The following is a 15,089-nucleotide window of genomic DNA, read 5'->3' as shown; positions in this document are numbered from 1 at the left end:
TAAAAGCGTTTTTACCGGTTGAATCATTTAAAAACTCAAACTTATTCCTACTGGTTTCCCCTATGTTACCTACCCAAACTTTAAGGAGACTTGGCACAGACTTTGGGCTTTCATTTCTCATGACCCGGCTCTCTTTTTTCTTCTGAACACTCCGCTTCTGTGTCCTTCTCAAGAAAGCTATTTTTGCTGTCAGCTACACCCCAGGAGAATTAAGGAAACATCGGCCTAAGTGTGACGGTTTTATAACACCTGTACTGGCACTCTCAGTTCTCTCTCCCAGTGTGCGCTGGTTAATGTCTTGAGGACTTCCTTTGCTGCGCTCATCACTTTCACTTCCTCTTCTAGCTATAGGTTGGAATAGAAAACAAATACACTGATAGGTGAAATGAAAGGGTTACAATAAATTGCATAATACAAAACCTCTTGGTGCTCTAGTTCCTGCTGCAACAGGATAATGTCATAATAGTTTATTATGCACTTAGACAACCAGGATTGGCAACGCTATCTCACCGGTTATCTGATGTCCGGGTCAGAGAAAGGAAAGAGTTTCAGGTCACAGGAGCTCCCGATGCGGTATCGAGTGTCATTGTGTGTGTGATCCCATGGGAGAAACACTAGCTACACTGAGCCTGCAGGTCTAGGGTTAAAAGTATAGACATGGCATTATACCTGGAGGAAGATCACTGCAGTAGAAAGTTGTGTTTAGTTTAGTTTAGTTTAGTTTATTAATTGGATCCCCATTAGCTGACGCCTTAGCAGCCACTAATCTTCCTGGGGTCCTCAGAAAGGACAAAACGTAATACATGCAAAACGTGCAAAACATGACGCGAAACACACGTTCTGTCCATTGTGTTCAAGCTGTTTGCACAGTGTTGACGAGCTCCCCGTAGGACCACAAGCTGTAGGCTTGGTCTTTGCAAATGAACTGAGAAGAATGCAACACACTGCTGTTTGCTCTCAGGATTACCTTTAAGGCCATGCTAATTCTGCAACTTTTGCAAACACCGCCTTCGTTTTATTGCATGTGGGTTTGGCTCCGTATACAGAGGGCTTCATGGCTCATCGTGGATTCTGATCACAGCCTCCGCGCTCTTACTGCAGTCACCTGTGGGTTTGCTCTGCCACTCGCGGTGAGGAGGGTGACGTGGTGTGAGAAAGTGCCGTTCTTCCTGTCATATAAAAGCGTTCTTCCTGTCCTCATGACACAGTGGAGCTGACTCGGGAGGCGTGGCAGCTGCCCAACCAATCATGAAGCTCACTCACCTGTGCCACATTTTAGCACTCGAATGGATTTTTAACAAGTTCATAAAAAACTGTTGACTTCTCAGATCTTCAGTGCTGCTGTTGTTTTTTTTCATTCCTGCACCACTGTATGTGTCACAGTCACATGCTGTCAGGCTAACAATTGCACCTAAGCTCTTGAGAGCACACCCTAACTGGAGAGGATTGTGGGATGCAGGGGGAGAGGGACACAGCGCCTTCATGTGGACATCTGCAGCAATGACAGTTTCACTGTGGTGTGTTTGTGTCCTTTCTGCAGTGTTTTCAGTGTTTTTCAGATGGGGATTGTGTGTTAATGAGTGCTCCCAATAATGTAATTCTGTACAGTGGGGTGATATTATTCCCCATATTCCTTCTCTCTTTCATCTGTGAGTGGTGTTACGCCGTGTTTACACAGGATGTGTAACGTGAGCAACCGCAGCTTCAGCACTCTAGTTTTTCTTCCCCACACAGGATGCGTTCAGGCACAGCACTGAATTGTAGGTCACTCGCTCTCCGGTAGCCCTCAGGGCCCAACACGCAATCTTTGATGACACAGATGTAGAAACGGAAGAAAATAAACTTGTAGTTTAAACAGTTTTCTGCGTGTCACCAGTAAAACACAAGCAAAATTCTTGCTTGCTGTCCCTCCTCATCAATTCCTCTCCATCACACATACTGAGGATCTTTACTTGAGCTCCTACAACTTGTGTTTACAGAAACTAAACACTAGAGTGCAGCAGGCCTTTATCCAGACATCAGTACCTTTTGCAGGACTCCCTTGTCCACCTTATTAATGGGTTGTGTGTTTGTGCTTATGGGCAGGCACTTGACCAAATCGGCCAGATCAGAAGACCATTTGTCGAGTGGATACACGTGTGGCGCCTTTGTGTTCATTCACACGCACAAACAAACGTATGCAGCAACATAGAGACACAGACGGACATGTTGTTTTGTAGTCTTATCTCCTCGCTGGACTAGTTTAAAAAGCTCCCTGTGCAAGTGTGTGAAGGAGGAAAAGCGAAGCTCGTCTGTGCAACAAACAAACACTAACAATGAGAAAACATCATAAATAACACATGAGATGTTTTAGTGTGTGTGTGTGTGTGTGTGTGTGTGTGCGTGTGTGCGTGCGTGCACACGCACACACACACACACAGGGCCAGCTCTCCTTATCTGGTGTCTGTCCAATCACAGCATGATTCAGATGATTTCCACATTGACCTCAATAGATCAAAGTGAATTCAGCTGGCATGGGATGAATTCTCTCTCTCTCTCTCTCTCTCTCTCTCTTTCTCTCTTTCTTTCTTTCTTTATTTCTTTATTTCTTATTAGGGCCCGAGCACCGACGTAGTCGGAGCGGAGGACCTATTGTTATTCTAATGTTTTTTATTATTATTATTATTATCGTACCAGTTTCATCGCAAAAAGGAGGTGCTTGGGATACTGGGAATCTTTTGAAATTTGGCACAAAATTCAATCGTGGTGAAAATTCCAGTATTATTGGGGTGTCCAGCTGCGGCATGACATTTTGGCTCGATAGCGCCCCCTACAGAGTAGCCCCAACTTTGGGTTTCACCTAGCTGTATGAAATTTGGTAGGTATGTGGAACGTGATGGGACGTACAAAAAAGTCAAAAGGAGGTATATCCTAAACCAAACAGGAAGTCGGCCATTTTGAATTTTATGACGTTTTTGGACCGTTTCAAGGCGCCGTACTTTAACGAACTCCTCCTAGAGATTAAACCCGATTGCCTTCAGATTTGGTCAGTATGCTCTTGAGACCTTGGCAGTGAAACGATACTCAAAGATCAAAAAGTTATCGAACTATGTGTCCGTGGCGTGGCGGCAAAAAAACACCATTCGCCATGAAACAGGAAGTTGTTGTAACTCGGCTGTACATTGCCTAATCTGCTCCAAATTTCTCAGATGTCATAACATCCTGACCCTGAACACATGTATATGACAATTTAGAATCATAGTAATAGCGCCACCTAGTGGCAACTGGAAGTTGTACGTTTTGTACTTTGACATCCTGCTCCTCACAGATTATTCCGATCCCTCTAAAGTTTTGTCAGAAAAGCCTTAAGATGTTGATAATGCTTCATTGTAAAGATTGTAAGAAGTTGTCGAAGGGCGGCGACGTGGCGGCTCGGCGAACTTCGATCCTTCGCCATGAACGAATAAACTGATGTAACTCGACTCTGCATCATCAGATCTTTACCAGATTTCACATGTTTGATTAAACTCCAGGCCTGAAGACATCTGCAAGCCAATTTTGAATCATAGTCATAGCGCCACCTACTGGCAACAGTAAGTTAAAGTCTTTATACTTTGGCTTGTTTCTCTTAGTTGGAAAATCAGATCAACATCAAATTTGATGCACACAAATGTAAGAAGTTCATAATGCCATTTCTCTAAGCTTTTGATGTTTCGTCGAACGGCGTTGCCGTGGTAACGCAGTCTTCGCCGTGAAAAACGATGGTCATTTGGAGAGGTTAAAAAAGCTCGAAACACAAGCAAACTTGACACACAGATCACAAGGCCAAAATGTAGTTATATAATATGATTTTATTCAATCAGTGTTAAATCGGCTCAATAGCGCCCCCTACAAAATTTCGCCGAAGCAGCCCTCGCAGTACGTTTCACATAGATTAACAAAATTTGGTAGGCACATGTATCACATGTGGACTTAAATAAAAGTCTCTTGGGGCCATGCCCTAAACCCAACTGGAAGTCAGCCATTTTGAATTTAGTCTGAATTTCTAGTGTCGTTTTTGCAATTTCCAGGCGCTCTACTTTAATGAACTCCTCCCAGGGAATTAATTAGATCAACTTAGAATTTGGTCAGAACAATCTAAAGACCTTTGTGATTAAAAGTTACTCAAAGCTTGTTGTTTTGTGAAATGCCGTTGCCGTGGCGACGCATTCCTCGCCACGAAAAACAAAGGTGTTTTTGAGGGGCTAAAAATACTCAAAACAAAATCAAACTTGTCACACACATTTAAAATCCTGAATGTAGTTATCTGATGTGATTTTAATGCTTCAGAGTGGCAACTCGGCTCGATAGCGCCCCCTACAATATTTCGACGATGCAGCCCTCGCAGTACGTTTCACCTAGATGTATAACATTTGGTAAGCAGATGTATCACATGTGGATTTAAAAAAAAGTCTTAGGGGTCCATGCTCTAAACCCAACCGGAAGTCAGCCATTTCTAATTTTGTATGAATTTCTCGTGTATTTTTCCCATTTCCAGGTGCTGTACTACGAACTAGTCCTAGGTAATTAATCAGATCAGCTTAGAATTTGGTCAGAACAATCTAAAGACCTTTGTGATTAAAAGTTTAGAATTCATCAAACATGGACTTGGTGTAGTGGCCATTTTACATGGTTCGCCATCATCCATCAAGCTGTTGTAACTCAACTGTACTTTGTCAAAACTGTCCCAAAGTTGACATGCTTGATTACTGTCATGATTTTAGGACATCTGCATGCCAATATTAACTCATAGTCATAGCGCCACCTACTGGCAACCACGGACGTAAGCAGGATTCTATAATTACAGCGGCCCGAACACTGAACTTAATAAAAGGGTTTGTGGACACACCATGAGAAAAAGACTTCTCTGATCTAAATATGTGCAAACTAAGATGCTTGGAGAGCAAAAGTTAGACAACAGTGGTTCTCAAACCATGTCAGTGGGCATTAGTATAAATGATCAGTCCAGAGCTTCTACTCGAGAATCAGAATAAATGTTGCAATGAATGCTTCACACTACAATCTAAAGTTACAGAAGAGCTTAAAATGAAAACAGTGTTAAATTGAAGTGTTCAAGTAAAAGCAAATGACACTGCTGTTCTGTTAACTTTCATGTAAGTCCAAATACAATCAGCAGGACACTGCAGGGAGTTGAACCCCATCCCAGTAAACTTACAATTTGTTATGTTTCAAACATTGAAGCGCATTCACGCACATTCATTTTCTTAATGATCTTAACAGGCTTACATCTATGATTGTATTGGGGGTACACTTAAAAACATTTGAGGCTTAAGACCTGGCAACATGATCTTGCTACGTTGCTTGTCGATGCAGGAAAAATCATCTAACTCGTGCACGCAGTGTATGATGGTCACAGAAATGCATGACCGCGTCAACCAGAGTCCTGCCGGTATCCTCGACGTGCGCGTAGTTGCGAGGGCCCGAGCAATGCTGCTTGCAGCTTTAATATATATATATATTCTCACACACACACAATCTCTTTGTCCCTTCTTCAGTCTTTCTCTTTGACACAAACGGGTGCAGGATTATATCTAAGGAGGCTCTATCGTCTCATAAATCCGAGTCTGGTTTAATGTAGAAGCAGCAGACACACAGATATGTCACAGTGGTCCGCCAGACAGGTCCGTTCCACATAATTGGATGGTGAAGGAGTTAGTTTGTGTGTGCGTGTGCGTGTGTGTGTGTGTGTGTGTGTGTGTGTGTGGGGGGGGGGGGGGTTCAGGGCAAATGAGGTGAGGGGATCTCGCCTGCCAGAACACATACTGTGATGCGTCACACGCACACACACACACACACACACACACACACACACACACACACACACACACACACACACACACACACACACACACACAGACACAGACACGTTCATGGTTTTCTTCCGTTGGCTGTAGATTTGTCAATCAGATAGAAATGCTTAGCGAAGAGAGGTCCGTTGTCATGAAGCGTTAACAATTAAAGTCATATACAAATATTGTTATTCTAATAACACACACACACACACACACACACACACACACACACACACACACACACACACACACACACACACACACACATTGGAGTAGATGAAGAAGGAATGGTGGTATCACTGAAGTAATTGTTGGATGAATGACTGGAATTGATGAGAATACAGTGACTATGACAAACACAGACGGACAAATTACTTATTTGTGCATTTGAGACAAAAAAATAAATAAAAACAACTTTTTTTTAACTTCAAAATAAAATAGAATGAAAAATAAAAACGCCCCAGATGATTTCAGGCGTTCCCATTTAACAAACAGACGTTAATCACTAGTGCACTCTGGGCTTTTTAATAATGCATAGGCAGTGCTCATCCGTGCTGACACCCCCCCCCCCCCCCAAAAAAAAAAACCAAAAACAAAGGGACGTGTCTAAAAAAAAAACCCATATAACTAGAGAATACCTTCATCCATCTCCAAGGAGCGTGTCCACACTTTAGAGAGTTCCTCACACAAGGTGAGGCGACGTTAAGGTGAACGTAGACTCATTGTGTTGTTGATTTTCTCGAGGTACATTTTGGACTCAACACTATTTCAACATTCACATAAATAATTATTTAGAAAGAAACAATTTCATACTTGTTTTGCATTCATAATAGTAAATATGAATTTGTCAGCTGATGACTTAATTCCAGCCTCTCTCTTTAGCAAGATACATTTTATCCATAATTATTCGTACTTATGTGAATTCTATTATGCTCCAGTGCTTCATTAGGCTTTTTTGAAGCCACTTATATGGAAACATAGGCTGTATGTGCAGCCCCACTCTCTTACTCTACACCACACACACAAACAAACAAACAAACAAACCAACCAGTAGTGCTGGAAAACATTTTGATGTGGGTGGGCGGGGGAGTTGTGCAGGAGCAGGTTGTAAAAAAGGGGCAGATCAGGTTTTTAACATTTCCAATTAACTTTATTCTCATCTACCAGTTAGTTTGCAGTGCCAAGCAGAAGAGGAGGGGATGGGGGGGGGGCTTTGGGGGCTGAGTGGCACACATACACACATGTGAGAGTCGGGTGGTGACTGGTAAATTAGTGCCATCAACACTAACACAAGGCCTGGGGGGTTTGGGGTAAAAATGTAATTTGGGTGGGGCAGGGGTATCTGGGTAGAACACAGAGGATGGAGGGTTAGGAGAGTGGTGGGTGGCACTCTGATTGGCTGGTGGGCTGCTACGTTTCCTAATTATAGACACACACACACACACACACACACACACACACACACACACACACACACACACACACTGGCACAATGACCGACTATATACAGGAAATCTTTACCTGTTAAGAGCGTGCAACATTGATTGATAGAACACAGTAATGGAATGACCTGCTGCCCGTTCATGGACACTTTCCGATTTACTTTTCCAAACAACAGTTCTTCTGGTCATCATACTGAAACAACGTGAGCAGTGATACCAAGTAGGACTACAATAATGGTGGTGTTAACCAAGAGCATGTAATTCCCCAAACCAGTCCCTTTTTATTAGCAATGTTCAATCAGTGTGGGTGTCAGATGAAATTTCCTATATGAAACATTTATTATTGAGCTTATGAAATACATGGTTCCAATAAAACCATTTCCATCCATATCTGATTACCATTCTGTTACATATTGTGTGTAGATTGTTTCATTCTGTATACACACGCACTGAGTCCATGATGTTTTTTTATCCTCCTCCAGTAGAAGCTTTTTATTTTCGGTGCATAGAATGAGGCTTATAGAGGTGGCTTGTTGAACAGTTGTGGAGTGGATGATCAGATTTCCTGCGGGAGTACGTGGTGCAGAAGACCTCTAACTCCCGTTTGACCTAAATATGCCTCTGAGCGCCATGCAGCACAGTGAGTCGCTCACAGTGGGATTACAGGCATGATCAAAGGGAGGTATGGATTTTAGGCTTTTTATTTTTGTTGCAATCCATATTTCTTGCCGTAATGAGAAATGATGTCGTGTTATGGATTTCTGTTTGTGGTACACCTGCTCACAGTGTTCTTTGCCAACATCTATATGAGTTGAGTTTAGACCAGTGGTCCGACACCGTGCACCTTCTTATTCCTGCTAAAACCAATTTCACTATGGAGACATTTAAAATGAGGATAGCCTGAAGTCTAGACTCTTATCCATGCATTCAATTCACCTGCTCGGCCTTTATGCCAACACACACATATAGAGTGGAGGACTGTCGCTGAATTTTGACCTTTATGGAGAACGAACCGTTGCTAAGCTTTGTTGTTGTCCTACAAAGAGGAAAAATGTAAGTTTGTGATGTTCCAGGAAGACTAACATGTAGCTTGGTTTGTTTGCATGTATAGTGTGTGTGTGTGTGTGTGTGTGTGTGTGTGTGTGTGTGTGTGTGTGTTTTAGCATGATACGTGTGGTCTTTTCTTTGTTTGGCTCTGCCCCCTTGAATGAACTTGTGTGTGTGTGTGTGTGTGTGTGTGTGTGTGTGTGTGTGTGTGTGTTTTTGTCCCAGATTGAAGACAAAGGATGTGTGAGGCTGTACAGTAGGTGAATCTATTTTTGATGAAGTGCCACTCACCGACCCTGTGTTCATCTCTGCCTGCTCGGCTTTCCCTTTACATGAACCTGTGTGTGTGTGTGTGTGTGTGTGTGTGTGTGTGTGTGTGTGCGCACGTGCTCTAAAAACCTTGAGGGTGTGCATGCCAGTGTAATCTTCCTCCTTCATAATGATACATTTATATTAATTTTATAATAACCCTGACATACATTAACACATGCAGGCTTACATTAAATGCCTTGACACACCAGCACACACACATATATAACCTCTGGCCATTTGAGCTCTGGTGTGTGTGTGTGTGTGTGTGTGTGTGTGTGTGTGTGTGTGTGTGTGTGTGTGTGTGTGTGTGTGTGTGTGTGTGTGTGTGTGTGTGTGTGTGTGCGCGTGCGCGCGCGCGCCCTGTGGTCGAATGTATGAGCGTTTCCTCCAGCTGGCACATACGAGATGTGCAGCCAGACAAAGAGCGGTGCTCGGGGCCTGGTGCTCTGCCTGCTGAGGGTACAGGAGAGGAGAGGGGGGGTGGTGCCTCCTGTCAGCCTTTGTGGCCTAATTGAAGTTTTTCTGCCTCTCAACCCTCTCGTCTTTCCTCCCCCATGCTGGTTAGAGTAGGATGACGGGGGGGGGGGGTGAGGGGGTGGTCTTCATATCGGGCTTTGTTGCCGCTGGCACGATGCTCGTCTCTAATTTCTCTTCTCTGGAGCACACGCGTTCACAAACGTAGCACGATGTTTCAGATGGAAAGCAATGGGACGCTGCGTGGCGATGCTGTCAGCAACAGGAGAGCTAATGTGCTACGCCAGCTAATGCTCCCATTAAAATCTGACTTCTACCTATGAAATTCGTAATTTTGTAATGAGGATGTCGATTGGTTTGCTTTATTTATCAGATGACGGTTGTACTGTAACTTTATTTCTGTACCTCTGTATTATCACAAAATATTTTATTTTAGAAGAAAAAAAAAAATAGCTCCATTGTTGTCTTTTTACCAGTATATTCTTTATTGTGTCAGCTTCAACAGTCGCCACACACACACACACACACACACACACACACACACACACACACACACACACACACACACACACACACACACATTCATGTTTGTGTGCCTCTCTCATGTGAGTCTGTGTAGGTGTGTGTGTGGGGGGGGGCAGATGAAAAACACAATGACATCTGAACGGGTTGCTTTCCAGCTGACCGACTCGCTCTGTTTTCACACACACAGCAGCTCGTTGTTGTGTGTGGCAGTCCAGCGGTGGTGATCTATCTGGAGCTGATCATGTTGTGCCATTTCCCACATAAACCCATCCTATGGATTAGGTAACCAAATCTCTCCATGGACTAGTTCCTCCTCACCTATTTTCATATAGAGTTTTAGAAATCAAAATAAACATGATGCTTTACAGATGTTGGATTTCCCGCATTAGAACAGAACTGGTACTTGAAGTACGCTGCACTTGAAGAAATGAAAGAAACTCCTGCTAATGGTCACTGCTTTTGCTTCTAATTTATTGCTTTCTCTTAATTTTGATGATTTGTCCTTTGTCATGTATTTATTGCCACAGCATTTTTATGCTTTCTTCTAGGTCTCTTGAAAAAGACTTGAAAACATGATGTTATTGTCAGTGACGCTCTGACCTGGGTAAATAAACAAAAGGCAACAGAGCGGAAAGGTGGTGGTTCGACACAAAGATGGAGAATTGAAGCTTGACAGTTTTTTTTATTTTTATTTTCTAAAGGTACCTTACAGTTAAAGCAATTTGGTTTGCACACTACTGGAAGCAAACAATGCGCTGGTCACTTAAAAGAGAAGGAGACAGTGAGAGTAACTTTGGATTTGGCATCAATTAACTTAAAGAGAGAGGATCCGAGAAAAAGAGAATTCACATTTGACACAAGTCTCATTGGTCCACAGTCATCATTCATCGCTTCAGAGTTACTGCGAGGAGGGAGAGAGGGAGAGAGAGGCTGAAGAGCCATTCGTGCAGGAGAGAGAGAGAGAGAGAGAGAGAGAGAGAGAGAGAGAGAGAGAGAGAGAGAGAGAGAGAGAGAGAGAGAGAGAGAGAGAAACAGAGAAACAGAGAGAGAGGGAGTGCTTCTCCCTTCCCCTAGCAACGGTCCACGGCGGTCGTCTCCAGCCTGTTGTTTAATCTCTCTCTCATACACACCACTCACCCACACACTCCCGCTTCGGCTCGCTCGCCTGCCTGCCGGACCCCGGAGGTGTCTTACTGACATTCATGCCAAAGGATTCTTTGTGCTTCTCCCTGCGAGATGAAGGCTGTTTTTCGAGGATAAGGACGAGAGAAGAGGCCAAAAAACGTAAAAAAGGCAGTGATCGAAAAAAAAGGACGGAAGAAATAAGAAAAGGGAGCCGAGTGACTGAGACAGGGAGAGACAAGTAGGATGGAGCCCCTCAGTGCTCGTGGCCTGCCCCGGCTCTCCTGGATCGACACCCTCTACAGCAGTACGTATCCCATCCATCCATCCGCTCCTCTACACACATCGCTTCCCGTTTATCTTTGCGCTCGTCGTTACCTCTAGCCATTTTACCCAGCACCCCTCCTCCTTCTCCATCTCACGGGCTGCCTGTTCCCATTACAAACAGAGCGGCATGCACAGGGAAAGAAAACACTTTGCATTTTTTCAGGACGTCCAATTAGCGTGCATCACTGTGACTGTCCATAACAAGACGGTCAACCCACCCCCCCTTCATTCAACTGTTGTTGTGGGGGCTTGTTGCTGGCACAGAAGCAGGGGAAAGCCTGGAGAAACCCTGGCGAGGGAGAGTGTGAGTCATGCTTACTACCAGGAGGTAGAACTTTATGTTCCATCCTATCGAGGACACGGTGCTGCCTGATGTTGAATTTTTAATCCGCTCTTTATTGTGGTCCTCATGCTCTGCTGTAGACACGGTCTGACATGTCGTACTGTACGCTGGCTCACTTTGGCGCTGTTTCCAGGTCAGGTGTTAGCAGTGATGTTACGAAATAAGGTTCAAAACAATGAGTTTGGAAAAATCTCCTTTGCTTTCCCTCTTAGCCAGACTTTAGTTTTTTTTACTGTGTATATAATAGTGCAACTTTTTCCATAAAAGGAATATTTTAAGGAGGATGATTTACATGTAAACAATGTTTTTTCTTGTTTTAATTCAGAGCGTGTATACCACTTTTTTCACACCACCCATCACGTGCAGCTGTGATTCTCTGTTTGTGCCGTCGAGATGCTGCGTGTTTGTGTTTGGTAGTTTCGGGCACTTGACACAGCCTTTTGGGATTAAACGTCTGCTGTGTCACCATTGTTATCATGCCTTAATCTGCAGAGAGGGAGTGAATAGGAGTGGAAGAGGGGGCCTGTGCTGGTGGTGTTTGGAGTTGTTGTGATACAGAAACGGAAAGAAAGCAACCCAACAAACAAGCACACTGTCAAAAGTGTAGTGGGGGGGGGTAATAATAACAATCAAACACACAGTCAGTGCTGTAATAGCTTGCATAGCCAACAGTGTTCAGCTTGCAGATTAGCTGACTAGAGGCGGTGCTAGCTCGACAACCTTCGTTGGTCACGTGACCCTGTGTTGCAGGTTGTAGCGGTCCAGTGACAGTCTTCCCCCTTCCAGTCTTTATGCTAACTAAGCTAAGCTAATCGCCTGCTGGCCCTTGCTTCATATTTAGCTAACAGATATGAGAGCTGTGTCTCATCATCTAACTCTTGGCAAGAAATAAAGAAGCGTATTTCCCAAGATGTCGAAGTATTCCTGCTCAATACGGTTCTTTTTTCTGTCTGATTGTGTAGCAACGTTTTATTATTTTGGCCTTTTCATCAAAGACCATTATTTCCCAGTAACTGTGAATGCATCGTAGAGCACACTGGATTATCTCAGCACTGAATTCTCAGGGCATGCACTGATCCACTTTTCAAAAATGGATCAGGTCATGTGTAACTGTGCGGTAATGATTTCCTATCACCAGGGACTGTGTACTTAGTCCGTGTACTACTTTAATATTGCTATTTGAGTTCCAGCATTGCTGTGAGCAGAAACAGAATGCATCACAACCTAAATCAAATCCAATCGTCTTTATTTATGTAGCACTCAAACACATTTGCAATTCAGTGAGAGGCTGGATGTGTACAAGAGGAGACTATTAACATTACAAGAGGAGACTATTAACATTACAACAGGCTTTATATGAGCTCTTCTGAGGGAAAAGGGCACAGTCCTTTTATGCACCTGTCATCTCGTCATCCTTTTGCTTTCCCACCATCCCTTTTTCCTTTACTCTGTGTGCATTGGATGAGTAAATTGGTACGTCAAGGGCCGCGACCACCTCCCTCCACTCGGGGGAATAAAAAAATACACTGCCACTCTTGTGAGCTCTTTGAGGGCTACTTCAACAGCAGTACAATCCCTCTGTACCACTACTCCGACCCTGAAACAGCCCATTCACCCGTTCACACATCGGCACACAAACAGTCGCACCCTTCCTACAGTGCAGTCCAGTGTAATGTTAGTGGATTACCAAACATGGGGCTGTAATTGCATCCTCTCTCTCTCCAGCCACTGAAGCTGTGTTAATGGCTCAATGTTAAGCGGTGACCACACATCCTCCACTCGCTAAGTAAAGTGGGGGGGTGGACGCTCAAAGCCACAGCTGCCTCGTTCCCCCAAGAGGCTGAAGTCTTTCTGCTGTGAGGCCGTCTCCTCCAGCTTGCGCCGCATCTTCTCGATGCACCGTGTTGGTTGACGATGGTTTCCAAAGGTCATAAATCACACTTGTGCGTACAAACTGTAAATATGTTTTTGTTTAAACAAACCCCCCCCCCCCCCCCCCAAAAAAAAAAAAAATAAATAAAATAAACGCTGCACGTGAGTAAGTTAAGGTGCAGAGCTGTGTGCACAAACAAATTCACTGGCCCAGACCTCTCATCAGTCATCCTCTGCCCCATTTGTCCAGTCAGCAGCATAAGTGGTAGACTCCCAGGCGGCTATTAGTGTGTGTGTGTGTGTGTGTGTGTGTGAGTGAGAGTGAGAGAGAGACAGTTCCAAATACTTCTTCCTCAAAACCGTCTTATTTTCCCTCTCATCTTCTGTCTTTCCTCTTGTCTTGATCAAAGTAGTTGATCAAGACAGTCTCACACATACACATGAGATTTATTAGTTTTATTATATTCTGTAAATAAAAGGTATTTTTTTTTACCCATGATCTGATTTTTCAAAGCATTTCTATGGTGCCATTGTCATGATGACCATTGTTTGCAGCCTCTAACCAGGTCATCAGTGAGCCCTGTATCGTGTATCACACTGGTGGTGTCCATCGCTGATGAAAACGTACCAAATTTAGAAATATCATGTTGACATGTTGGTCCAGTATTGGTCCTTTTTTCTAAAATATCAGATATGAAAAAGATTGTTCTCCCGTATGTGATTAGCCCCGTCACCCAACAGTTTTGTCAAATTGTACCCTAAACCTGACCTGGGGCTCTTTGATACAGAACTTTTTCAGGGTGAATGGGCTGTCTGTTAATAAAGGGGGAGACATGGATCAGAAGAAGAAAGGCAGTAATAACTGAGTGGTCAGTGTTGAACACGGGTTTCAAACACAGCTCTTAGTAGGAACATAGTGTTGGGGCCAAAATTGGCGTCACTAAGCTTGTTGATATTCACATCAGCTGGCTGAATTACAGTGCGTTTGAAAACAACAGAAGGAGCGTTGGTCTTTTAGAACCTCATGTGTTTCAGCACATGTTGGTTTACCCTAGTGTGCACTGGTTGAAATCACTACATCGCCACAGGAGCATTTTAGTTCCCCTTATTCTCAATAACTCATCATTTCTGAGCCCTAAACAGCTGTTGCCCCCTCCGTGGCAGACTGACTTCTGACTCTGGCAGTCGGCGCCGTAACCTTCAGAGAATTGGCCGGCCCTCCTCTCCGGCCCGCCTCGGTGCCATGTGATGCTAAAGCAACATTGAAGGACAGCCAGATTACGTAAGAGTCAGAATATGGCACGTGCTCAGAGGCGCGTACACGTATGTCAAAACAATTTTCCCTAATCTGAGTCACAGCGAGGGAGGCTTGAAGAGCGCTGCTCTGAGAGAGCATTAAAGACAAAATATATCCTCTTTTTCTGTACATCCTGTCAGTGTGCTGTGCAGTGCTGGAGTTCAGCCCAGCCGAAGCACCACTGTGTGGGTCAGGATGGGACATTAAGCAGCATGGAAATAGTTAATATGTGCTACTTTCCTATGCCAGTGCGGCGGATACCAATATGGAACAACATGTTTTTGTTGAGAAGTAATCTTCTCTCTGTCCCAGTGCCATCCAACTAGCGCGCTCTAATCATAAACTGTAGAGAAACATAAATGTAGAGTGGATGACTCGTATGTCTCAGATAATCCACTTCCTGTTTGGAACAAGACCTAACCGACATGGCGACATGCTGAAGTGTGAGATACCTGTCAATCAAGGTGCTTCCAAACAAATACCCCTCGATCATCTCA

General features: G+C 43.9%; 1 protein-coding gene across 2 annotated transcripts in view; it reads left to right on the top strand.

The window, feature by feature from the left end:
• The window catches only part of abr (ABR activator of RhoGEF and GTPase), a 126,195-nt gene that overhangs the window by 9,807 nt on the left and 101,299 nt on the right, over window positions 1-15,089 (top strand). The window contains exon 1 of one of the 2 annotated variants that reach the window (XM_068716425.1): window positions 10,715-11,060. The exons of the other annotated variant lie outside the window; for it this stretch is intronic. Within the exon in view, the coding sequence (XP_068572526.1) occupies window positions 11,000-11,060 (61 nt within the window). The 5' untranslated portion in view covers window positions 10,715-10,999. Of the gene's footprint in view, window positions 1-10,714; window positions 11,061-15,089 lie in introns of those variants that run through there. 2 annotated transcript variants of the gene reach the window in all.

Source organism: Cebidichthys violaceus, unplaced genomic scaffold (genome assembly GCF_023349555.1).
Source record: "Cebidichthys violaceus isolate CVI_PGR_0920_01 unplaced genomic scaffold, fCebVio1.0.p SCAF_20, whole genome shotgun sequence".
NCBI lineage: Eukaryota > Metazoa > Chordata > Actinopteri > Perciformes > Stichaeidae > Cebidichthys > Cebidichthys violaceus.
Note: the sequence above shows the minus strand (reverse complement) of the source record. Positions and strands in the feature narration are given on the sequence as shown.